At 44.4% G+C, this 27831-nt stretch overlaps 1 protein-coding gene across 1 annotated transcript; it reads left to right on the top strand.

Annotated features, from left to right (window-relative positions):
- The first annotated feature begins 21661 nt into the window (after positions 1 to 21661).
- Positions 21662 to 22971, top strand: hs3st1l1 (heparan sulfate (glucosamine) 3-O-sulfotransferase 1-like1). The gene has a single exon (XM_076285100.1). It carries the CDS (start codon positions 21662 to 21664, stop codon positions 22586 to 22588), a length of 927 nt encoding a protein of 308 aa, XP_076141215.1. The 3' UTR covers positions 22589 to 22971.
- Positions 22972 to 27831: the final 4860 nt, after the last annotated feature.

Genomic DNA, 27831 nt, shown 5'->3' with positions numbered 1-27831 from the left:
TACTTTGAACTTGCCATTAAATAAATTAGATTGTCATGAATAATCTCTACATTAAGCTAATGGCAAGAGGTGATGCACTCTGCAAAATGCAACTGTTAAAAGTTTTATTGAAGGCTGATCTGGATTATCTAATTTATTTATAAACAGCAAATGTCACCACAAATCTGACTCTTCTGAATAGGCTAAGAACTTGTGGTTCTCAGAAGAAGGTTGTTAGAGAGGTGAATGTAGGGGTGTCTATTTACACCCCTGGTACGAATAGCCTTGGCCACACAGCTGAGCTATTCACACCCTGTGACATAACAACAAAAATACGTTGATCGCGTGCACAAAAAATATGGCGGACATTCGTTTTTTCGTCAGCAGAAAGTGAAGAATTCGGAAAGGTTTTGGCACTAATATCTGTTCAAATTAAGTTTTAGATGGAAAAGTTGTGTTTTATTTTCATAATCTTTGTTCAGTGAACACATACAACCATCAGTTTGTTAGTTAACAGAAATTTTGTGATTATGACGCTCACTCAGGCCTGTGAAATATAAATTTACCTGCAAACACTCATTTTGACGTTGAAGTCAATAGTACAGTGGTTAATGGCATGTATTAGTACGTGGGAGACCGGGGTTTGATTCCCGCAGAAAGCGTTTTGGCAGAGTGAGTGTGCATGTGTACCAACATCTCTGCTGAGAAGGCTCGCAATTTGAACAATAAATCAGTTCTAAAATGGACATTCTGATTGCAACAAGTTAGTTAACGCACTTGGGTGTAAATAGCACACATTACTATATACACCAGGGTACAAATAGCATTCACTTCTAATTAAGCAGTGATGCAAACAGCATACCTTATTCAGAGTGTCTATTACACAGCTGAGCTATTCACACCCTGTGACATAACAACAAAACCATGTTGCTCATTTTTAAAAAAAATACATTTTGTGATCAATATGCCAGAGTAAATGCACAGGGGTGCAGATAGCATACACTGATATTTGTACCAGACAGGGTATTAATAGAAGGCATTGCTGTGTGCACCGGGGTACGAATTGCATATTTGTACCAGACGGGGTATTACACATTGCTGTGTGCACTGGGGTATGAATAGCATTCACTTGTAATTGCACCAGGGTACGAATAGTATATACTGCTAATTGTACCAGGGGTGCAAATAGCCTTACCCTTAAAAGAATGGTGTTGACTGTGCTGAAAACATTGCTGGTCCTCAGTCCCACATGTTCAAACTAGGCCTGAACTCCTCGGAGCTATTCCCATCGCTTGAAAAATAAACCATTACTTTGTCAGCCAGAGTTAAGTATGAAGAAATGAGTCAGTTAATGTCCGATTAATGCTTAATATGGTCCAATATACAATGATAGTCGCTCATTCCCGCATGTTAATTTCTCTCCTTCTCCATGATAACGGCACTGAGTTGGCGGCAAGGAGCAGCAGGGATTGTGGAAGTCCGTATTAAAAGCGCCACTATGCAGAGGAGAGGCCCATTTTGGTTCATTATTAAAACGGAGCTCTCCCCTTGTCTCTCGAAGCGCCTTCATTATCCGCTCGCTTGCCATAGCCGCCGATAACGCTGCTTCATTTACTTCAGGGCTCTCAATACCCCCCCCCCTCCCCCCCTGCCGATAATACCGCCGCGCTCCCTCACTCGATCGCCCGGCGCATGGCTACTGCATGGGACAAGGGGCTGGGGGCGTCCCATTCTCGGGAGTGAGAGCGGGATTACAAAGGTTAACCGTCAATTTGGAGCTTATCATGGCTAAGCGCTGACTGAGCCACGGAGATTGGCCCTAATAGATAGAATCGGTCTGGTAATGAGCATTCCTCCATGTATGACTGAATCTTAGATTCATTGCCACACTGAATCCATGTATACTGTGTCGATTCTTGATTGTAGGCCTACTGTCACAAACTGTGCTCATTAGAATCATTGCAAAAATGGAAAAAAATTCGGAAAATGTTTAGCTGGTAAACATGTCATTTAGAAAAGAAAGTTGAAAGTTTCAAAGTAGTAATGAAGGTATTGATTGAATCAGTTTCTGAACAAAATTGCATTCTGACTGCTTACAGCATTCCCCATTTAGAAAGCTAAATAAGAAAGCTTCGAATAATACCGGCTGGTGGTAGGAATTCAGAATGTGTCCACATTTTTTTATGTCTTCTGTAGTGACTCTTTGACTGTGGCTGACAATACAAGTGACTTATAGGTCACATTGTGTTGATGCATTTAAATTGAATCTGTTTAATTATATTCTACTGAATTCCCATCCCGGAGATTTTCTTCTCATATACACGTCAACTCGAACTTGAGATAATATGTTAAAATATGCAGGAGTTACAGTATATACGGAATGTCTGTCTTTATTTTCAGAATTGTAATGTCTCGATCCTTTTGCTTATACCCTGTACCCAGCAAGACTGTCACTAATTGTGAGGCTTTTGCAACAGAGAGCATCAGTTAGACTTTATATTACGTCTCCTTTCTAGTGATTGAATGGCGTGCTGAACATAAATAGTGGATTATGTGCAATTAACATTAACTTCATTATCATTAACTCCATTAACCCAGATCAAATATTCATTCTTCATGCTAAACATTGTAAACAATTTTAAATTAGAAATCCTGGATGTAAAGAGGGAAAAAAACTGTCCTACTGCTGTTGTTACTTTTCTTGGCTCATGGTACTGTACATGGTGTTCCATTGTTCAGTAATCTATTAACTGAACCCATATGTCTTTAATATCTTTAGAATTATTATACACACATCTCTGTGTGAGTAGTAGCCTACTGATCATGTGATACCTCTTCCATGCTCTGGTTAAGCTTCACACTTGTGCTTGAAGGGACCTGATTTTGGGAGGTGGGAGTTCAGCATTTTCTCTTTTTTTCCTTTCACGTCAGCTGGTGCCTTCGCAGTGGAGAGCTGTCTCAGCTCCCAGCCGTGCAAACTGCACTCTGCCAAAAAGGGAATGTGACTCAGTGTGCAGGCTGTTTAAACACGCGTCCTCTCGCTGCCACTAACCCGCACAAGCCAGGAACTCTGAGCAAGATCCACCAGGGACCACAGATGAGAAAATGAAGCGCATTTCACACAAATGGTGCTTATGAGTGTTGGCAGATTACATATGCGCACATGGCAGTTTGGCATTGCGCCTCAAATTGAGACATTAGTGTACAACGTGAATCTCTTTCTTTCTTTTGCTCTCTCTCTCCATCACTCTCTCTTCTTTCTCGGTTATTCTTTTCTCTTCTTTCTTACCTTCCAGCTTCTATCCCCCACTCCCTTGATGAGCAGTTTTAACTCTTCTCTGGTGTTGTCTGCTATTTATTATGTATTGAAACCTGTCTTTCCCACACATAGCTTTAGTGTTGTATGATGTGTGCTTGCCTTCCGAGACTCATGCTCATTTCTTGTATTGTTGCTCGGGGAGCATATATTTTTTCACATCTTGCATAAATGTATGATCAGAGCTTGCATAATGTGCGTAGCTCCATGCGGCATAGTTGGGAATTATTGCCACTTACCTGTATAGTACTCGTATGACATTGCAAGCTCCAATACCAATGGTATTCACAATGCAAGGTGATGGAATAAATGTTTTTTAATCTATGGAGAAAATCTAGATGAGTAGGAGAGTTAATAGACTACTCTTCTGCCTGTTTTTCTCAGCTGGCATGTAGTATTTGCTTTGGTTGACACAGCAATGATTCTGATAATTTCAATAAAATATGTCACATGATTAAGTACACAGAGACATATCCAGCACTCAAGTTTGTCAGGCTTTAAAATGTGTATATAGTAACACTAACTGAACAGAAAGGTTCTGGCCAAATCATATGCATCCAGTTTCTATTGCAAATAAGCTGTAATGTAAAAATGCCACCAACTTATCTCATGCTTGTGATTCAGCCTTAATGTAGCCCATATTTTAAACTTGTCTCTTTTTTTTCAGCCTTGAGTCAGATAATAGAGACAGGGAAAAAATGGAGAGAGACGGACAGTCGGATTGGGAAATTGTAACGTGTGCAAGCCCAGGTCTCTGTGGCCCCTGGGGTGATCTTCAGTAAGGGAAGCCAACCCCTACCACCTGCATCAGTACGCCACCTATTATGCTACTTTTCTCTGTTCGCACCAAAGACTGGGGACCTTTACTCGTTTAAAATATTCAGTAATTAATTGAACTGATTAATACAATTGAAGATGTATAAAACTATCTGAAATGGCTAAAGTTATCAGTATTTTTTCACATGTTGTACATGTTGTGTCAAGGCAAATCTCTATCCAGGGAACTATAGACTTTGCTCACAGCACACAGCTTATAGTTCTTTGCAGATCCTAATCATTTACACCGTACTGGCAACAAGCAAGCTGAGAGAACTTGACCTTTATGCAACGCCAGGCTATCTCTATAAATAGGGACCTGTGTTAATGAAGTGACTTTTTCAGAAGGGCAGAATATGCATGATGAGGTTAAATATCTTATTCAGTCCTTACTTGGTAAAAGCCCTTATATTTGCATCGGTAAGCTATGAAAAACCTTCTTGCATTTCCTACACTGATCATCACCTTCTGCCTACAGAAACACCAGGTTTTGTTTGGACACCCAGAGTACTGCAAAATCCAGTGTTACACCAATCTTCTTGTTGTGTATCAGAGGCTTTACCAAGAACAGACAGGAAAACAACAGCGGAGGCTTAGACAGATTCAGACAGGTTGCTTCCAAGATGGAGAAATCAGTGCCCTTTTCCCTAGAATAAATATTAGATATATTGTTGTATTGACACATGCTTGCATGGATCAGCTTGTGCTGAAAATAAACTGGCAGTCTCTTGTGGCATCGAGTTTGTTCAACACGTAGAACTCGTATTCAATACACCTGACCTAAAATGTCCATCAAAAGCAGAGCCAGCTATGCCCACTGTTGTGTATTTCAGGATAGAGCCTTTTAATATCTGACAGTCCTCTTTTTCTAAACCTTCATTGGTAACCTACCTGACCTCGGCATTCCGGTATGATCTATTACATTAATGGAGGGATTAGCGATGCTCTTGCTAATTTGTGGCTGTTAAATAGAAAATAATCATGGTATTTGGATTTCAAATAATGCAATCAAGGACGGGATCACATTTCCCAACCAAAGAAAACGATTAATTAAATCCTGGATGCCTGCTTTCTCAATGGGGAATATGAGACTGTCATTAGCTGAGAGACTCTTTAAACATGTCTGCATGCCTAATTAAAAGTTGAACTAGTTTCAAATGTTGCGCCTGAGCTGAGATGCTTCAATACAAATTGTAATTCCTTCAGAGTTTAATCTTCCTATCTTTCTATGGATATCTTAAGTAATGACTTTACATGTTAGACCAAAGAGTCTGTTGTAATATCTCCCTCAGCGTTGGCTGTCACGATTGCATGTTTGGCAACCTCAGGACTTTGTTGTGTCTATACGGCATATGAAGAAAGTGGGCAAAAACAAATCTGCAACTGATCCTCTTTCAAAATACTTCTCTCAAAGTGTGTATATATACACACACACTAAAGGCACTGCACCACTTAAGACAAAAACAAAACAGAATCTGATTTTTTCTTAGGCTAAGAAATGTTGCCATTTCAAATTCATCAGCCTTGTTGTGGGAGAGTGGAGTGATGGAACCCCCTACTAGCTGCTCTCCCACATATATCTCCTCTCAACACTGAGCCACATTCACTCTTTCCGCCTCGTAGGTTTTTTCCACGGATGACGCTAATTAGGCATTCATCTGCTGTGGGTGTTCACTTGTAAAAAGCCAACACAACGAGCCTCAGTGAGAGGAGTTATTGGGGCAGGCGACCTCCAGTGCCTCTTATCTCTTAACCATAATTCACGCTGGTTTATGGGGGCCAGGCAAACGGCTCGACCGATGATTCGCTTAAGGACGCCAAAAAAGTGAAGCCGCCATGACTTATTCATGACGGTGAAGAAACAAGTGTGTGAAGATGAAAGCTGCCAGGCAGGGAGGATCTCCTGATAAATACCACATTCCTTCCGATAAGGCCCCCGTTTCACTTTTGAAATTATTAACAATTTCGTCCGCCCCCCCCCCCCCCCTCCTCCTCCCACTTTCTGACTGATGGAGCAGTTGTGATATGAAGAGCTGTTTCATGTTGCTCTCGGACAAATACCATTCTTTCATGTCCCGGCTGTTAAGATGAGGGATATATATATATATATATATATATTTTTTTTTTTTTAGCCTGTCATGTTTTGAAGGGTACTTTGACATTCACTCAAGACTCCGAACAGAACATTTTGACATTGACTTCCGCACTCTCCATTCTGCTATTTTTCACCCAATTACTAGCCTCTAATTGCTATTTTCTCTGCGGCTTGGGGATGATCACATATAATTACTCAAGCCTTTCCCCACCCACAGTTCCGTGCTACAGCAGATATTTGGAGAACTTTATGCTTCCTGTGATTCTGGCAAACCTGACACTTGATCTTCAATTTGACCTTGTTTGATATTACATAGCCCATGAAGGAATGCATAATAACCATACATTTAAAACCTGGCCTCTCACCTTGCTGTGGGAGACCGGGGATAAAGCGAGTCGGTGTTCTCCTGTTGATGAAACACAGGTTCTTGTGGCTGGCTATGATGTGATGCCCTCAGGGCCAGTGTTCTGCTAAAAACAGGTTTTTGTGGAGGAAATTAGGTCTGGCAGTTATCTCCCCGCATTTATGTAAATGCGTGACAGGCCGGGTGTCACAGATTGTCAGGCAGCTGGCGGAGAGGGCGTCCGAACATGCCGACGGAGGTTGTGGGGTTGAAGGGGTCTGTGTGTGTGTGTGTGTGGGGGGGGGGTGTTGTCCACAGCGCTGTGAGTAATTTGATGATGAAACAGACTGTAGGTAACTCACCATCAGATGAACGAGCTACAGTGTGCAATCCTCATGGCAACACACACACACAGACACATTTTAACTACTTTATTTATGTCTGCAATTCATAATAAATGTACAAAAGGACATAAATGTTACAGATACAGAACATTGCTAAGGCATGATCCACCAATGTGGGTCTGATGACAATCTCAAACAGCAGATTTATGGATACACACAACACCTTCTTCTCCATATATGGCGACTTTGGGGCAGCCGTGGTCTGCTGGTTAGCGGTTGTGTTTCACTAATTCACGGATTGGGATAAATGCAGAGACCAATTTTTAATCAAAAGAGTATATCAAAAGAGTATATATCCAAAAATGGAGGATATTGAGCGCTATTTATATATTTACCATTTCTGCTGTAAGTGCATGTTGTGTGTGATGTCTGTATGCTACTGAGACCCCCTGAATTTCCCCTTGGGGATCAATAAAGTATCTATCTATCTATCTATCTATCTATCTATCTATCTATCTATATATCTATTTGCTTTGCCCTTGCTTTTGGAAAGCCAACTATCCTGAGACCCCTAATGACAAACCTATGCAAACAGATATACACACATACACACACACATATGGGGTGCCAAATGTAACATGCCTTATTTTGTGGACAGAATGACTTTTGTGTGACGAAATACATATATTCATTACGAAACCATGTTACATCGTAACGCCTTTTGTCCACGGAATGCACAAATTGGTTTGCATTGTGTCCACGAAACACTAAGACAGCACATCATTTCGTGGACGAAATTGACTGGTGGCCTTTTCCTTTCGTGGACATAATGCTGAATGCACTATTCACTGTCGTAGACGAAATAAACTCTTTTTTTTTGGTCAAAAGTAATTCTGTCTACGTAAATACAGATTTCACCTACACGCATCATTCTGTGAATCCCATTTCAATTTCGTCCACAAAAGTATTGTGTTGTGTTACAGAAGGCATTCCGTCCACGCAATAGTAACTTACCGTATAACTCCAAATAATAGCCCGGGCTTTTATTTTCCCAAATCGCCAAACTGCACAGGCTAGTATTAGAGACAGGCGTCTATATGAGACAGGCCTTTAATTCCCTTTACACAAAACTTTTCCTCTGCAAAGATGGAAAATATTATCGAATTAATTATTTCATCTTATGTCTACCTATATGACTAGGCTATCTGATGACAATTACGGATCATCATTCATTTAGTGTTGAGATTTTGTTCATTGTGAGATACAGTAAGATCCAAATAGCGGGATAGCCAGAACAGATGAAACGTGCTTAATGTTTCATTCTCCCTCCTTTTCGGCACGAATGAAACAGCATGAGAGAGCATGAACCATATTGTTTCTCCCGTTTTGTATTTGCCAAATTCAAAATCATAGCCTACTTCCAGGCTTGCAGGAACATATTTTTGACCAGGGGTGCTGAATAACAAAATAATCATGGATGTCCGACGATTTCTCCCCCAGCATATGATTCGAATTTAGACAGCTAAATACGCCATTTCACCGCCGTGTATGAGTAGGTCTAAGAGTGAAAAGTTTTATAATGCCCTGGGCAGCCACATTCCACTGCAACTATGCGCAGCACTTGCCACTCCGACTCATCAATAAAAACTGCGCGCACACAGCAGTCCCATAGAAGCGCACTTGACTTTACATCATTAACCTATTTCAGTAGGTTATATAGCCAGAGAATGTCCCAGAGAATGTATCGCCATGGCATTTAGAATAAAGAATAACGTTCGCAAACTGTTCTGGTTTTGTTGCCAGCATAAAAACAAGCTTACCATCGGCCTATCCGCAAATTTTAAACACAAGGGATGAATTGAACGATGACGAAGCCGGACATATAGGCTAGTTCATATTGGAAAAAAAGTTATACAATTTGGAACTCTAGCTTTTCCCCACCGCAGTCTTTTAATGCCATCTAATCATAACGTGCGCAGTCTGCGCCATACTTAAGCCCAAATCACACCCAAGATTCGCAACGAGATGAGCAGCAACTTCATGCAACATTCTAAAACCTTGCAACTGTGACCAGACATGTGAATGCTTTGCGACGGCTTGTAACAACGTGCAACATCTAATTCACACTGCTGTAAACTCCTTTCTGTAACGGTTTCGTGTCATTGCGAATCTTTAAACAGATGATCTGACGGAAAGAATATTTAGAAGATTAAATACAACCCGAAACTAAAAAACAGACCAGGCCTCTACTGGAGACCGGCCTTTAACCCAAACCTAAAGCCACGCCAGGCGTTTAAAAGAGACAGGCGTCTCTTAGGGACTTGGCGATTATTTGAAATTTTACGGTAATAACTTACGAAATGCATTCAGTGACACATGCTTTCATTCTGTGGACGAAATACATAATAGAATCACATACAATAGATTTCGTGAGTCAGCAGTTTACGAAATTAATTATGTGTCACGATAATTTCATTACGTGGACGAAATGCATTACAGAATCATGAAATCAATTTTGTGGCCTGCTACAATACATTTCGTGAGTCAGCAGTTTACGGAATGAATTATGTGTCAGGATCATTTCATTACATGGACGAAATGCATAAAAGAATCACGAAATTAGTTACAATACTGCTACAATACATTTCGTGAGTCAGCAGTTTACGAAATTAATTATGTGGCAGGATAATTTCATTACGTGGATGAAATGCATAAAAGAATCACGAAATTAGTTTTGTGACCTGCTACAATACATTTCGTGAATCAGCAGTTTACGAAATGAATTATGTGTCAGGATAATTTCATTACGTGGACGAAATGCATAAAAGAATCACGAAATCAGTTTTGTGACCTGCTACAATACATTTCGTGAGTCAGCAGTTTACGGAATGAATTATGTGTCAGGATAATTTTATTACGTGGATGAAATGCATAAGAGAATCACGAAATCAGTTTTGTAACCTGCTAAAATACATTTCGTGAGTCAGCAGTTTGCGGAATGAATTAGCCAGTGGGTCCCATGAAGTGGCACTCGCGCCTCCCGTTATTCACAGAGCTGCGTGAAATGTATTGCAACTTTTCGTCACGAGCTGGCAGCTTAAGTCCGCTGTAGCATTGCCGGTAAACGGGACAGCTGGCTGCATTCAGAGGCATTGCAACGGCAGTGTGATTGGCAATCCGCGAACCGGTGCCAGGCCGTGCTGGACCTAGCCTAGGTCCGCGAAAAGCAACTGCATAGGCTTTCTCTGAATTATCTATGGTCTATGATCTTCAAACTATGAGCCTCTTTGACGAGTAGGCTTGATTGCTGGTCCACTGGACCACGAATTTAGGCTAGATTAGGTCTATGCCCGGTGCTTCTGTCTGTTAATTTTGTGGCACAACCGCTGGAACCGTGGACCGAAAGAAAAAGAAACTAAATGTCTCCCTGATCAATGCATAGGCCTCCTTCTTAATTCATCAAATATAGAGGCATAACATTAGGTGGTAGTGGTAGGCTGTGAGTGCTCATTCAAAGTCTATGCATGTCTGTGAAAGTGAAACTGACAAACTCGTGGGTAGGCTAAGCAACGATATTTAAAACAATCAAGAAGTGGATTCCTGTAATGTTCATGAAAACAGTATAGCGATTGGATAGCCTAATAAATCGTGACTTGTTGTAGGCCTAACACTAGGCGTAGTTTATATCGTCTCGCTGGAGCGCGCGCATAATAGGCCTAATCGCTATGCCTACTTGCCCGTCCAAATAAAGGGCTTTCCTTTGTTTCACGGAGCTCTGACTAACGGGATGCGCGATTGAAGTGGCCAATTCTAAATGGTAGCCTAGGCTACCCACTGGCTAATTCATTCCGCAAACTGCTGACTCACAAAATGTATTTTAGCAGGTCACAACTGATTTCGTGATTCTGTTATGCATTTCGTCCACGTAATGAAATGATCGTGACACATAATTCATTCTGTAAACTGCTGACTCACGAAATGTATTGCAGCAGGTCACTAAACTGATTTTGTGATTCTGTTATGCATTTCGTCCACGTAATGAAATTATCGTGACACATAATTAATTCCGTAAACTGCTGACTCACGAAATGTAGGCTATTGCAGCAGGTCACAAAACTGATTTCGTGATTCTGTTATGCATTTCGTCCACGTAATGAAATTATCGTGACACATAATTCATTTTGTAAACTGCTGACTCACGAAATGTATTGTACGTGATTCTATTATGCATTTCGTATGTCACTGAATGCATTTCGTAAGTTGTTAAGTTACTACTGCGTGGACGGAATGCCTTCTGTAACACAACACAATACTTCTGTGGACGAAATTGAAATAGGATGCACAGAATGATGCGTGTAGGTGCATTCCGTATTTACGTAGACAGAATTACTTTTGACCAAACATTTCGTCTACGACAGTGAATAGTGCATTCAGCATTATGTCCACGAAAGGAAAAGGCCACCAGTCAATTTCGTCGACGAAATGATGTGCTCTCTTCAGTGTTTCGTGGACACAATGCAAACCAAGTTGTGCATTCCGTGGACAAAAGGCGTTACGATGTAACATGGTTTCGTAATGAATGTATGTATTTCGTCACACGAAAGTCATTCTGTCCACGAAATAAGGCATGTTACATTTGGCGCCATACACACACACACACACACACACACACACACACACACACAGGTTCTCCTCTGTCTCCCTCTCTTGTTTTTTTTCATCCCATTCTCTTCCCTCCTAGTTCTTTCACACAGACCCTCTTTGTAACATTTTACATTCTGTTCTTCCCTTTCCCACTTTCATAAGTTTCCTCTACTCTTCCCTCCTCCCCCTATCTTTCTCTCTCTCATTCTCTCTCTCTTCTCTCTTTCTCTCTCTCTTTCTCTCTATCCATCTCTGTCTCTTGTCCTCCTCCCTGCCCTCCATCTCCGCTGCCGTAGCCTGGGTGGAACCATATGAAAACCAGATTGTCATTATAGATAAGCGTGCCCCCTGCGCTCTGTTTAGTTTGCAAGCATAAAATTACACAAGTGGCAGCGAAGGTTCACCCTCAGCCCGAGCTTACCGTGCCTACCGCTCTGTAACAGATGTCTGGATGTAATGGAGCAACTGGTATGTGGGCTAAATGAAAACATATTACCCTCCAATGTGTGAGATTGGAAATCTTACAGATGCATTAGGAGATGTTAGCATTTCTTGATGGCATCTGCTAGACGAGTGTCCTTGACGCCACCACCTCCCATCAGTGCATGATGGGTACAGAAATGAGAAATTTGCAGGCAGGGATGGACATCTTTTTGGAGGTTTTTGGGAATGTTTGTCATATTGCAATAAAGCTGTCACAATGCTTTATGTGCACAATTGATTGGTCAATTAGTAGTTGTGTAATTATATAATAATAACTGATAAGTATCATTGGCAAATAATTATCATTCATTAATTGATTTGTGGATATTACCTTGATGTGTTAACTAAAGGCTGAATTTAATGAAAGAATGCAGGCAAACATCTCTCATCTCTCTTCTCTGGTATCGAGAAGCCGATTTTCTTTATTTTCCCCTCAGCCCCTTCCCCTAACTTGTTTGCGCCAGAATAATTTAGTAGGATTTGAATTTGTTTGTTTGTTGTTTTTTCTTCATGCCTCGAAGTCCCTCAATGTCTGGGGAGAGGCAGATTTGGAGCTGGTGACTTGATTGTTGTGGTGGTTCCCAAATGGATTAGTGCTGCCTTCCCATTATTTGGCAGGATTTTAGTCCGCACAGACGGCCCCTCTGCAAACCCATGCTATTTCTGCCACATTTGTCGAGCACTTATTTACCACAGTGGTTTGTCCAGGTAGCGTGGAGATCTGGGCCCGGTCCAGCACAGGGTTTGGATGCCATTTAGGAATGCAGCCCAGCTCATAAGCCGCAGGTAAACTCAAGCTGTGAAAGCATCGTCGGGACAACCAAAGAAAGCTGACACTTCGCTCTCTCTCTCTCTCTCTCTCTCTCTCTCTCTCTCTCTCTCTCTCTCTCTCTCTCCGGAGTGCTGTGTGTAGGAGCCAATGGAAAAGCGAAAATGTGTCCATTCAGCCGATCATATGCCAACTTTCTCTGTGCTGTAGCGTTTCAAAGAAAACTTTTCCTTTTCTTCTTCCTCAAGGTCATAATTGTCCAAAATAAATAAATAAAGCGCCACACTTCTTCTTATCCCAGACCCCTGTCACAGTCATCAAGGACAAGAGTGCGTTATTATATATTATTATTAATAGTATATGTTATTATGTTAGTATAATTATAGTGGTGTCTCTCTATGAGCTGTGGCACTTTGGCTGTGCATTGAGGGACCTCAGCAATGCAAGCCTGTTGCCCCCCCCCCCCCCCCTTGTCTTCCTCCTGCTGTGGACTGGATGGATGGGTGCTAAACCGGATGTACCATCATTCTCTCATTAAACAGTCTGATGGCCCTCATCAAACTTTTAACATCGGCCCATTGCTCATCAAAGCGACTGCAGCTTTGTGTCTGACAAAGCAATTCATCCATAATGTATGTGTATTTCAGCATACCGGGGAGAGAGGGAGAAAAAAGAGTGAGAAAGAGAAAGTGACAACAGTATGGGGAGGGAAATAAAGGTATGAGGAAAACAAGTGAAGCAAGGGATGAAAAGAGAGATAGAGATGTAGCTAGCCTAGAAATAGAGATGGATGTGTGAGTTGGAGAGAGGGAGAGAAATGGAAAGAGGAGAGCGTGAGTGCATTTGTTTTAATTATAGGGGGAGAGATGTCTGGCTGGTCTTCTGCTGAGCAGGGACCTAATTACCGCTTGTCAGTGACTGAGACGACCTGCCTAAAAGTCGGATTGTTTACTTTCAAACAGGTGAGTCAAAGAATCGCTGCGAGTAAGTGCTACAAACCATGTCTAATTAGGTGATGAGGTGCTGCTTAGTTAAAAAGGCAATTAGATGGAATATTCATTTATTTTCTTGTTTGCAGGGAGTCATTTGTTGGACCACATACTTATTCCGCACCTGATCTCCCTGTTGTAGTCTTTCCTATTCCACTATGTAGACCATTTCTCAATGAGGATATGGGAGAGCCTGTGTATGTGTCAATCAAATGCTACCTCGACTTTTTTTAATCAACATCTTCAGCCTAATCCCAGATCCCCTGCCAATTGCAGGGACACGAAAACTGTAACGAAAAGTGTACGATGACTTCTCGGGTCTCCTGTGCTGTCGCGACATGATTGGCCGTCCCTCGGTGGAACCGAGCCATCTATTGCCTGTGTTCCCCACAGCCATGTTTCTAAGTCGGGCATTGGTGGCCCAGATATGTGTGATGGAGGCAGTTTGGGATTTTTGACAGATGGCTCCCCTTGTTCCTCTCAGTAGTTCACTTTTCAGCTCGATGTGTTTGGTTTATTTAGGGAAGGATGCTGGTTGCAGTGACTCCCAGACAAAATAACATTTCAAACAGTCTTGTATTTATCACAACACTCAGTGAATGAGTGAGTGGATGGATGGATGGATGGATGGATGGATGGATGGATGGATGACTACACCCATTCAACACTTTTCCCACAATCTCAACAAATGCATTGTCGCACCACCATCAGTGTGTATCACCCACTCGCATGCAGTGACAGCTGAAACTGCTGGCAAACACACAGTGGCAAACAACTGAGCCAGCACACCGTGGCACAGGTAATATAAACCCACTCACACTCACATATACACACATTCAAGGGCACACACTTGCAATCACAGTTGGCAATCACAGACGCACACTTTTACAATGCTGAACGGCACAGATGACTGGTGGAGCATATCTAATTGGAGAAGATGCTTTTGTGCTGACATGCCTTTTGCAAGAATGACAGAAAGCTATCCACAGCCATAACCACTGAGCGGTTTAGATTAGGCTTTAAACAGCACAATTAGCGCCTGAGCGTGTGACTGCGAGTGGGATGCATGATAAAGTAATAGTCTCTTCTTTCTTGCCCTCTCTCTCTCTCTCTCTCCCTTTCTATATCCCTTCTTCCCTATTTTTATTTCTGTTCACAGTGTAACACTCTTTTTGGCAGTATTTCCTCTTCCTATTTTTTAAATCTTTTCTCTCCGACTCTCTCTCTGACTGGGTCTCTACTTCTCTATCGTTCTCCATCAAAATAATAGTCTCTCTCTCTCTCTCTCTCTCTCTCTCTCTCTCTCTCTCTCTCTCTCTGGCTCCCATCCTCTCTACCCACAGCTTCATGCTCTCCCCTTGTTTTTTAATGCTACTTTTTAATGTGTCGTGGGATCTTTGTTCCAATAAAGAGGATATTAAAAGTCCAGGCTTTTCTTTCTCCCCCATTTCTCTCTCTACCACCATCACTTCCTCTCTCTCTCACACACACACACTCACTCACTTACTCACTTACTCACTCACTCACTCAGACTCACTCACACACACACACACACACAGACTCACACAGACTCGCACAGACTCGCACACACGCAGAAAGAGGTGCGCACACACACACACACACACACTCCGTTCATGTTCACTTCCTAATGACGGCCTCTGCTGGCATGTGGGTGTGGATTAGGTTATCATCTTACCGGCTCCAGAAATAGACCTTGTAGCATCCTTTCTCCCTGATGTCTGTGACCACCAATGATTCAAGTCGCCTTTTGTCAATTGCAAACAGCGAGGGCACGCTCCGTCAGTTGTCACCGCCATGCTGCTATTACTGTAAGCCCTTTCTACTTGAATGGCATCTTCAATCTTCATACAAAAAAGCAGGTGGTATTTTTGTGTTCGTGTTTGTGATCCGGTTATTCTGCTGGCAAAGCAGGGTGTGTGACAGTAACACCAAAGTCATGGATGTGGCACCCAAGGACAGCATATGGGTGAAATTTTTACCTGCAGGGTATGGTAAGTCACTTTGGATTATAAAATGCAAAATTGTAAATGCATTTTTTTGTTGGCATTGAATAAACCACCAGGGAGCACTGCAGGTATGGGTAATCCAATTGTTTTGGTAAAGGCCTGAAATGCAATCAGTAAAGACAAGCTGTCCTCGATCCCTACCACGGCTCTGAGCAAATCCACACATGGACTCTGTTCTCAAGGTCAGGGGTGAATTTTGGCTGGCTTGCAATTTAATAGGCCACAATTCTTGCATTTGCATGATTTTTCTTCCGGTAACAAATAAAACAGAGAACTCCCTACATTAGGATCCCCACCCAACCAAAATCCAACAGAAAAATCTTTCTTTGTAACCATGCAAATAAGGTCATTTGACAGGCGGAGCTTGATCATTCATGTTTTGATGTGAACTGTCTTTCTTACAATCCTAATATCATTTTCTATCAGGAGAAGCTGTTCTCTTTAGAGCACACGCTGGACTGTGATGTCCAATTGCAATGTAGATGGCTATAACCTGCATGCTGTTTGCGATCTTTCATCATGAGCTGGATGTTCAAATCCCAAACAAAATCTATTTCAGATGAGCTGCTGCCGCTCGAGGAATAATCTATTTCCCCCAATAAATGGCCATAATATTTAATAATATCTTTACTGGAGCATCTGTCAATCACAGACACAATATGCTCTAGGCCTGCCTGCCGTTTAGACTTGTTGTCCTACATTTATGGATCTGACATTAATGTTAGATGTCTGGTTGACATTCATGTTAGATTATGGTTAAATGAAATTGATCATGAACATAACCTGTGTGGGTCTGATTTCAAAAGGCATGTGTGAATGAAATAATTAGACCCAATCATACCAGTTGACATCAAAAGCAGTTGGAGTCAAAAGCAGTGTTGCGGACATTATATCTTTTCATTTTAATGAAATAATTAACAATAAATAAACAAGATGATCCTCTACCAGGTCTTCCGGGAATTATTTATCAGTAGAACAAAATCAGAGGATGCCTATTGAGTTCATCTGCTTCTCGTTTTTCCCCCTCATTGTTTTCTCATTTTGTATTGTGAAATATTTACTTATAGAACTCATAGAATGAGGTTTGAAAAGAAGAAACAAATCCATATTTATTTTTGGTTGGACACAGTCATATTTCAGCGTGAGTCAAGAGCTTTGACGCCATACTCTTCAGGGGGGTTGTATTGCCCTCTCCACTGGTGGAATTGTGCCATTATTTGTGTCTCAAAGTAAAATTATGTACAGCTGCACTTCATGGTTCTCTTGGTGGGTAGTGATTGCGTCGGTCATGTGGTCGGTCAGTATGTGGAAGAATAATAATAAGTTTGATGCCCACTCTGTTGGTATCTTAAAGGAATGGACAAAGTATTGAAAAGATGCAGTGTAGGCGTTTTGGAGAGAAGAGAACAAAATGTAACCATGACGACAGACGGTACCAATAACACTGTTTCCCCGTGAGGGGGAGAGGCAGGAGGTGGGGTGGGGTGGGGTGAGTTAGGGGAATATGGATTGCAAGGTGAATGAAAAATTGAGTATCGGAGGATCAGTGAGAGATGGAAGATGAAGTGGATAGAATGACAAAGACGAGCAATGAGATGGTGAACAAAAAGAGCAGGAGAGGAAAAAAACAGAAATGGAGAAAAAGTGATGGAAGTGTTGGATAATGACAGAAAGGGTAAGAGGTTGAGGACGCTGAGAGAAATGGACAGAAGAGCAAGATGAGTAGCGATGAGAAAGGGAGATGGGGGACGAGGGGGGGGGGGGGGGGGCGCAGAGGGAGTTTGGATAGTGGACTCTGAGCCTGACCTGGTGCTGGTGCAGTGGTCATTACTGGTGCCCAGTGAGGGAACTGGGGCAGTGGGGAATGGAAGGGCCACTCTAAGAGGCCCCCTTAATCCATCATCACACTCACCTCCCTTTCTCTCTGTCTCCATCTCTCTCTCTCTCTCTCTCTCTCTCTCTCTCTCTGTCTGTCTGTCTGTCAATCTGTCTGTCCTGCATCCCCCTCCTTTATCCACTCTTAACAATCTTTATGGGCTCACTCCATAGGCATTCTGGGAATTTACACCCACATACTGTATACTGATACACAACGACACACACACACACACACACACACACACCAGCCTGCATGAGGACACACACAAGTACTCTCAGACCTGCATACACTGTCATCCACTTCTATGCACTCATGTACACACAAATGTACACATTTTGCACTCTCTCTCTCTCTGTGTGTGTCTCTCTCTCACTCTATCTCTCTCTCTCTCACACGCACATACACACACTGAAACTTTCATTTGCATAATGTACACAAACCTAAAACAGCCTGTTAGGCATGACATACTTTGACCGTATGTTTTTCAAAGAAGATGCACACAACCCCTCTGAAATAATTTGGTCCTGGGGTGAACAGAGCAGCTGACCCTACATCATTAATGAACACTACTACAATACTACACACACACACACACACACACACACACACACACACACACACACACACACTTAATGGCAAAAAAATATGCCCTAATGAAACCCTAGTTAAATGTTGTTTTTAAACATGTGTAAATGGTGGTTTGTAATGACCAGCTGCTCTGCGGTAATAGCCTTCGTGATGAAGACCTCTAAATGAGACTCAGCCCTGCTCGGTCATGTCTGCGATACCTGCTGGGTCGCTCTCTTCCCCTCCCCCGTACACAAATTAAAATGTGTGTTTGAGTAGAGACAATAAACCTGAGAAGCCACCAGAGAGCCTGGCGGAGAGCTCACTTCCTCAGACATCAAATCATTTGCTTTTGTCCGGGAAGCCTAGCGTGAGTCTTTTCATGGATTTTTGAAGAGTTGCATTTATTTATTTATTTTCCAAGAGTTTTTTTTTTCCCCTTTTAATTGCACAACTGTCTGCCTGCCTATGAAATGAAATGAAGAGAGGAGAGATGAGAAAAGATGAGACGTGGTGAGGGGTAAGATGGGATCTCGGCTGTCTCTCAGTGGGCCGCTGATTTCAAACACACTGGAGGCCAAACTAACCGAACTGAACTCCTTATCCGGGGCCTGAGAGTGAGTGGCCAGAGAGGACTTAATCACTTGCCATGTAAGAGGCTGTCGAGGGTGAAGTTCCAATTTCCTCTTGAATATTGGAAACAGTTCTCCCTTTTTTTTTTAATAAGGTTAATGTTGGATTTCATTAGAAAGTACTCACTTGCGCATCAGCCCTGGGTGAACAGGACCTTCTGGACCAGAGAGAGCAGAGGAGATAGAGATGGACAGATGGAGAGAGACACAGTGGGGGAGTCCAAACAAAGGAGATGGAGGAACAAAGAAGCACTGGGCATGGAGGGGCGACAGAGAAGGGCAAGAAGTGGTCCTCAGGAGTGGGAGAAAGCCATCAGGTAGTGAAAGACCGGGAGAAGGAGGGGAGCACTGAAAGAGTGGTTTAGAAAGTTTGTGTGTGTGTGTGTGTGTGTGTCTGTGTGTGTGTGTGTGCGCTCCTCTAAGTAAGTTAGAGATACAATGAAGAAGAGAAATTGAAAGCTTTTAGAAAGGAGAGTTATAGAAGACGTGCTAAACAATGTCACTTTCCAGGTGACAGAACGCCCGAGTGGAGGCAGGTTGAGGGGAATTGGAGGCGACACAATCTTGTCTGCCGTGTCCGCCCCATTGGCATCCGAACTGGCAGCCGTCCCCGGGTTGACTGGCAGCTCCACGGGCCAACCTGTCACCACACATTCCTCCCGCCCACCAAACCCCCCCCCCCCCCCCCCCCCATTCCCAGATCACATGTTTCCTCGCTTTAGGACACGGAGGCAGGTGTCACTCCTGGCCAGAGCAACAGTAGCAGGAGAGTGGCATGGACACCACGCTTAAAGTGCTGCCACAGCCAACGCTCCTGCTTGGAGCGATGGAGTAGTTTGAGCTCTAACCCTGGACATGGATGGTGGATGAGAGCTTTGTGCGCAGATGACCAGTGACTCGAGAGAGCCACTGCTTCTTATCATATCACTCCACATTCATGTTCATCTGCTCTGATGGGTCCATTTCAGAATCTACCTGCTGCTACTAGCGAGGTTATCAGTCTTTGTGAACTCTTACCAGGCCTCACCACCATAGGTTTCTACTATCAGGATGCATTAATATCTAACAGGAATTCCTTTTTCCTGTAAAGAAAATCACACTTTTTGTAAACATTGGCAGTTCCATAAGTCTTTTACCATTAACCAGGCCGTGAGAAAAAAGTGGATTTCCCACATAGCTGGTGATAATGAGATGAGGCGGACAGGTGGGACTGATTAATCAGACCAGTCTAGCACTCGATTGTGCTCTGAGTGAAGACGCTCTATTCACGGGTCAAAATCAATGGACTCTGGGACAAACCTAACCCAATCTTGCACTAGCTGACAGTGGGTTTTGATGGAGAAACGGTAGTTGGGCTGTGAGCTCCTAATGGTCTATTCCCCCCACCCCTGCGTCTGAAGTCATGGAAGATGGACTTAATGCTGAGGCCACTGAGCGTGTGGGTGTGTTGACGTGGTCGACTGGGTAGCTGCTGTCTGGCGGGTTGAAAGACGTGACGGAGGTTGTGTGTTAATCAGTTTTAGGAGAACAGAAGAAAAATAACAAAACAACGTTCGGTGAAAGTGACCTTTTCAGCTTTCTCAGCTTGTATTTTGACTAGGCTAAGCAGCCTGTTTTGTCTGGCTCACAGAAGAAGGTCGATTAGTTGTAGGACACGACGAGACTGAAACGAAAAACACTGGAATGATGTTTTTCTGAGAAATTGGCTGAGATTTTTTTGAAGCACCCTGTATGGAATGCTCTCACATGGCCCAATCCTTTTCTCTGTCACTGTCTCCCCTTTCATAGCAACTTTTTAATATCTAAAGTATTAAAAAATCGCTGTCAAAGCAAAGTTTTTGAAAAACAGTGTCTCTTCACGTTTAAATACAGAGCTTTCCTTTCTGCAAAAAACTCATGAGCAGATGCAAAGTCTATTGATCTAAAGGGGAGATGGTGACCCATCTCAGTGATAAAGAGTGACCTGTCTGCCTTCTTCTGGAAATGCACCATCCCTGTTTATTCCTGTCCCTATTTTCGTACATGCTGGGTCAATATAGACGGAATCACTGATGGGGCTTAAGAGCACTGTCTGCAATATGAGATTGAAATGCTGTAAATGGCGGTGGCAGAAAATAGAAACGGCTAACTTACTGTGTGTGGGAACTGCATAGGTGAAAAACAGGATGACCAAAGGACAATAGCAATATTGCAAGGACACCATATGGTTGATAAATAAGTCAACATTTCTGTAGTATTGCAGTGTCATACACATATGAATATGTGTTTTATGTCTTTTTTAAACCTCTAAACATAGCATTTACTCCCTGAATTCTTCATTTATATAAGTCAATGTGTATGTCAATAAATCGGAATGTTTTGCTATCTATTTTTAATGTCTCAAATACCAACTAGCCTGGTGTTTTCCCTCATTCTCAACATGCATCCCTTTTGGATGTAAGAATGAGCATTCAGCCATCTAGCCATCTCCCATCTGACTGCATTTGTTTGTGTATTGTTGTTTTCACAGGGTTGCTGTGGACCGATGGATGCCCCTCCTCCTCTCCAGCCTCAGTGGCTGCCAGTGACAACGGCTCTGAGCTCCCTGCCTGACTGCCAGCTTTGATCCCTGTAAAGACTCTTTTGCTTATCGTCTGATACACTCCAGTCCCCCCCCCCCCCCACCCCACCTCCATACACCCCTCACCCCCCCTCGCCACAGCCACTGAGCCGCTCGGTCCAGTCACGCTCCACTACCGCTGTTGTCTGTCCTGACCCCCAGCCTCTCTCTCTCCATCCATGGCTGGCCGGCTCGGATCACTGCTCCTGCTGGTGCTCCAGACGTTCGCCGCCCCTCCGGAGTTCGTGCCGGCGTCCGATCTGGACCCCGCTGACCCCCTGTGGGCCAACGGGACGGCGGTCGGTCCCTCCATGGCCCCCCCGCCAGGTACCAGCCAGCGGATGCCGCACAGCATCATCATCGGCGTGCGCAAGGGCGGCACGCGGGCTCTGCTGGAGATGCTGGACATCCACCCGTCGGTGGCCGCCGCCGCCACCGAGGTGCACTTCTTCGACTGGGACGAGAACTACGCGCGCGGCTTCGACTGGTACCGCGGCCTCATGCCCTACTCGTACCCGCACCAGATCACGGTGGAGAAGACGCCGGGCTACTTCACGTCGCCGCTGGCGCCCGAGCGCATCTGCGCCATGAACGCCTCCATCAAGCTGCTGCTCATCCTGCGCGACCCGGCCGAGCGCGTGGTCTCCGACTACACGCAGGTCTACTTCAACCGCCTGGAGGCGCGCAAGCCCGTGCGTCCCATCGAGGAGCTCCTGGTCCGCGGCGGCGCGCTCAACACGCGCTACAAGGCCATCCAGCGCAGCCTCTACCACCTGCACATGCGCAACTGGCTGCGCCACTTCCCGCTGGCGCAGATCCACCTGGTGGACGGCGACACGCTGGTGCGCGACCCGCTGCCCGAGCTGCGGCGCGTGGAGCGATTCCTGGAGCTGCCGCCGCGCATCGCGGCCTCCAACTTCTACTTCAACCAGACCAAGGGCTTCTACTGCATCCGCAGCGACGGGCGGGAACGCTGCCTGCATGAGTCCAAGGGCCGCCCGCACCCGCCGGTCAACGGCACCGTGCTGCGCCAGCTACGCGCCTACTTCCGCCCGCACAACCGCAGCTTCTACAAGCTGGTGGGGCGCACCTTCCACTGGCTCTGAGAGCGCTGACCGCTGGTGGTGGTGCTCGGCACAAGTCTGGGACTCCCGAGGGGGACTTACTAACCCCATATTTCCCTATCTGCTCCTTATCTCCCGCCTCTTAAACCTCAGCTTAGCCAATCACAAGAGCTAAAGGGCTGATTGACATATGGCTGGATCAACAGGAGAATGGGGAACTTAAAGCACTTTATGAGCCAAGCCCACTACAACAGACATGCCTCTAAAATGCCTTTGAACGCAGAACAGTTATTGCATTAAAAAGAAAAACTTAAAAACTTTGCAGTTAAAACTGTAAAAAAAAAAGAATATCCTGTAGGATAAATCCCTGGTTTGGAGTCAATCCTCTGTACTGTAAAGTGAAGTAATGCCTGCTGCAGGCAACCATTTTCTTTCTGTGCGATTCATGACCTTTTTTTCTTATTACCTTATTTGTTTTCCTCCGTTTGATATACTTGTACTTGATAATAAATGGTTCAGCTTTAAAATGGGAAAAAAACAGAAGCATAGTATTTTGGATATCTTTACTACTTTCCTTTTCTCATCTTTGCATTTTGCTGCAGGCCACAAACATACCTAGGAAAGGTAGTCAGAGGTAGTATAGGCTCTGAGAGTAAAATAGTCGGTAGCTTTTAAGAAAGAGGAAGTGAGAGAGAGAGAGAGAGAGAGAGAGAGAGAGAGAGAGAGAGAGAGAGAGAGAGAGAGAGAGAGAGAGAGAGAGAGAGAGAGAGAGAGAGAGAGAGAGAGAGAGAGAGAGAGAGAGAGAGAGAGAGAGAGAGAGAGAGAGAGAGACGAAGGAGTGGGTGATGGCGGGGGAAGCTCAAAGAGGAAGCAGTCTCCCCTCCAGTGGTGCTTTAACACAGCGGAGGCCGATCGCTAATGGGATTGGACGTACGTGGCCTGCACCCCGCAGCAGGGTGGGCTGAATCATGGCCGAGGAGGCAGCCTGTCTGACTCACAACCACCTCTCTCTCTCTCTCTCTCTCTCTCTCTCTCTCTCTCTCTCTCTTTCTCGCTCTCTGTGCCTCCTCCGTAGAGTCCTCCAAAGCCCTCAGTCGCGTGCGGCGTTGCACAGTCACACACTTCACTCAGACGTCAGTGCAGGCACAAGCTGATGCTTTTTGATAGTGTTTGTCTGACCCCAAAAATGCTCATGCGCTGCAGTAAAATATCAGCAGGACCCACATTGCACACACACACACACACACACACACACACACACACACACACACACACACACACACACACACACACACACACACACACACTCCAACCCGAAGAGAGGGCTGGCCTTTTCAGTTATGTACAGGAAAGGTCACTGAGCCTTGTTCATGAAATTGCATTTAAATGGAGCCAGTTGTTCATACTATTGGGTAAAATATTACCATTTATCATGCTCCATCTGCATACATTTATGCATCTCATTCAGAACCCCCTCAAGCAAACCAATAGCTTCCCCACTAAAAGACCTTAAAAGAGAAGGCCATATTGAGCCCTTGTGTTTTCTTGCTGACTCTCCCTCTCCAGAATAAAAATGCTCCACACACACACACACACACACACACACACACACACACACACACCACTTCTTTCCATCATTTACAGCAGGGTCACTCCCAGTGCTGCTCACTTCCTGTTTCTAGCCACGGGCTATGTGTGTGTGTGTGTGTGTGTGTGTGTGTGTGTGTGTGTCAGCAGACGGTCGCTGCACCGGCTGCGACACTGACCCTCTGACCCTGGCGGTGCTCTGCCGGCCGCGGTGTGACTCTAAGGTGCGCTCACCTGTGAAAGATCTCAGCGGACAATCTCTCTCTCCGGGAGCCTCGTCAGGCCAGGTCAGCCTGACCCTGTTCTGGCCATGTTGTGTGTGTCTCTCTCTCTCTCTCTTTTTCTCTCTCTCCCTCTTTCTCTCTTTCCCTCCTTCCCCCTCTTTTCTCTCTCTCTCTCTCTCTCTCTCTCTCTCTCTCTCTCTCTCTCTCTCCATAAGTGCTCTTTTGTGTATGGCTATTTTCTTAAATATCTTTGACGTCTGTCATTGTGAATTGCTGTGTGTGTGTCCTCTGAGTCCTGTGTGTGATCTCTGGCCCTTAGGAGGGTGTTGTGCTCTCTGAAGGCAATGGACTGTGCAGAGTAGCGTGTCACAGCATAGTGGTGCCAGACACTCTGGTCACAGTAAAAGGGCTGTTGTTTTCCTCTCCGTCCCCCACAAAACCACACAATGTGACACTGCCATGCTAGTCAGGCTGTTGCAGCATTGCATCTCTCTCTCTCTCGGGTACTTGAAGCTATTTGTCTAACTATTTGTCACTTACACAACACTTATACTAAGACACTCTTAGTATCATCTGTATGGAACAAACAAATTGCCAATTTGAAATTAAATTCAAATGATTGTGTGTGTGTGTGTGTGTGTGTGTGTGTGTGTGTGTGTGTGTTCTTTGTGTTCACAAAGTGCTCTCATTTTACAATGTATTGTTTCCATGTGAAACCAAGAGGACCAAAAGTGAACCCCTTCCACCCATCCATCGATGCTGAAAAACTCACAACACACAGGGCAATGTGGGGGCAGACTGTTTTCTGAAGCTAAATTAGGCATATATATTGCGCACTGTGTTATGGGGAATTCTTCCATCTGTGATTAAATATTCATATGTTTGTTGATTTATATTTCATTGCTCTTTGCTCGAAGGGCAGGCCTTTGATGCGATCCCTTGACTATCTTTACAGAAGAGCGAGGAAACACCAGTAATTTAGGTCAAAAGGGGGGGGGGGGGGGCAAAGAGCTCGTCTGCACCTTACAGAAAGAGAGCAAAGAAGGAAGGAAAAGGAAAGAGATAAAAGAGGAGAAAAGCCCCCAAGGTTCAGGCCACTGGATGTGAGTCATGTGGAGTTAGCGTGGCTGCTGCCACCATTTTTGTTGGTGGTGCAGATCCAGATTGAGGCTATGCAGAACACCATAGCTTCTTATTTTTTTTAAATAATACAGGACTTGAGTTAGATATTAGATTGGCACAGTTAAGTTCCTGGTGCTGCATGTATATGCATGCATAAGAAGCCTTACATCAGGAGTGCAGAGTAAAGGAGGCTGAGGGACTGGAGACCCATTTATTAATGATCCTTTTAAAAAATAATCTGAACGACCAGGGCTGTCTTTGGAAGGGAGGGCCATTTTTGATGAAGGCTGCCCTAGAAACGGCCTGCAGAGAATTTGTTTTAGTCCAGTCTTAATGCCGTTTCCTGCTAGACCAGATTCTTTAATTCCTCTCATCTTTGGGAGCATCTTTTCAGTGTTTCCCAAAAACTGACATGAGTGGTGCATTTTTCATACGCGCGTTATGTGAGCTCTCACTCAAATCGAGATCAGATACAGGAGAGCAGAAAAACAATGTCCCCCGGGGACAAAACCCTCCTGGCTGTACGCCTGTGGAAAGATGGCATCAGAAGTCTCTCTCTCTCTCTCTCCCTCTGGTCTCTCTCTCTCTCTGACCCAGAGTCCTCCACCCCGTCCTTCTCCTTCCCAGCAGCCTCAGCTACCCCCAGGAGCCTGGCGTGCTGGTTAGCGCGCTCATCTTGAGGGCGGCGTGTCAGGAGGAATCTGTCTCAGGCGGCGAGGGGGGAAAAGGCGACCTCGGGGGAGAGCGACATTGCCCTGCGGTACGGCCTTCATGTGACTGCCTCTGATGCACCCCAACCAAATGCAAACAGTCAAGACAAATGTCTTCATGACTAACACTGATCATTATCCAGCTTGGCGTTGTGTGTGTGTGTGTGTGTGTGTGTGTGTGTGAATGTGTGTATGTTCACACTGTGAAGTCATTTCATTGTGCCAAAGGAGGCGTTAAATAGGAAGGTTAAATAACGACGACTGAACGGGCACCAAACACAAGCTGTTTTTTTCCCTTTTTAACCTAATCTTGCTGTCTTTTTCAGTATCACTCTGTATCTTTTTTTTTCTCAGACTCATCTCCCTTTGGTGTATTTATCTCTTTCACCCGGTCCCTCCTTGTCACAATGTTTTTGCATCTGCGTATTTTTTCCTCTCTCCTCATCTCTTCCAAGGCCCTCTGTGGCTTGTTGCTCCTTATTGTCCTCTGCCATTAGATTCAAGCAGACATATGTGTTTTAAGCGGGGCCACGGTGTCACCAGCATTAAAAGTAACGGGTATCTCCGGAGACGAGAAGAGAGACGCTGCATGCTAAATGCAGAAGAAAGCATTTGCTGGTAGGCCTATGTCTGTTAGTACCACTTTTAGCAGCCTCTTCAAGATTCCAAACCCACACACCACACACACACACACACACACACACACACACACACACACACCACCCTTCCACCTCATCCAGCTGTCTCCAAGCAACCAAGCATATTAATACCACTGAGCATAGCTTGTCCTTTCACCTCCCCAAAACAGGATCAGCACAATGCATGACAAGCGATCCTGGGATTTAGCTAAATAAAACAAACAACTGGGGGCTCCAGTCTTCGTCACGAAGGTGTGCGCATGAGAGGAGATGTCTGCTGGTGCTGCTCCGCCCTGGCTGCTGAAAGTTTTACTTCATTAGATGACCGTCCCCCAGGCGTTGTAAAATATAGATGACCCCAGCTAATGACTAAGATGGAGTCGCTGTGCATGTCTACCTCCAGAGCTGCGCTGCGACTCCAGACATGGATCTTTAATTGAATCACATCTATATTCGAGTAACTGCTTTCAACCACATCTGGGACATTGGCAAAAGCCTTAGCGCTCATTAACATTTAAAGACGCGAGGAGAGAGAGAGAAAAAAAAATCACAGCACAGCAAACTAAGCTGGGCAAAGTTTCATAGGACCTTACACAACTGTTCTCATGGACTAGCTCTTCTTAGCGCCACACGATGAGGCTTGTAGTGATTCAAGCTTGTAGAACATGTGGACACGGACACCCTGATTCTATCCCTGCTCGACACTGAAGTGCACTCGTACAGTAGAGTTGCCATGTTTGAGCCAGGGACTAATGCACAGTGTGGAGCTAACTCCGGGAGATGAACTATCTCAGGGGCCTCAGAGGTTAGAGCTTAAGTGAAAAGTAAGTCAATAATGTGGTATCCTCCGCACCTTGTCATGATTAACTTATGATCCCTTTCTGTAGGTCCCTGAAGGCTGGTTGATGCCTTGTCACTTCAGTGTCAGTCATGCATAGACATCATTATATGAGTGTAGAGAGCTACTACTACTACTACTACCACACACACACACACACACACAC

The sequence above is a fragment of the Alosa pseudoharengus genome, unplaced genomic scaffold (assembly GCF_046254945.1).
Source record: "Alosa pseudoharengus isolate Yale_2024_CS ecotype anadromous, Long Island Sound unplaced genomic scaffold, YU_APseudo_1.1 YU_APseudo_1.1_scf_15, whole genome shotgun sequence".
Taxonomy (NCBI): domain Eukaryota; kingdom Metazoa; phylum Chordata; class Actinopteri; order Clupeiformes; family Clupeidae; genus Alosa; species Alosa pseudoharengus.
This window is presented reverse-complemented; position numbering and strand designations above follow the sequence as displayed.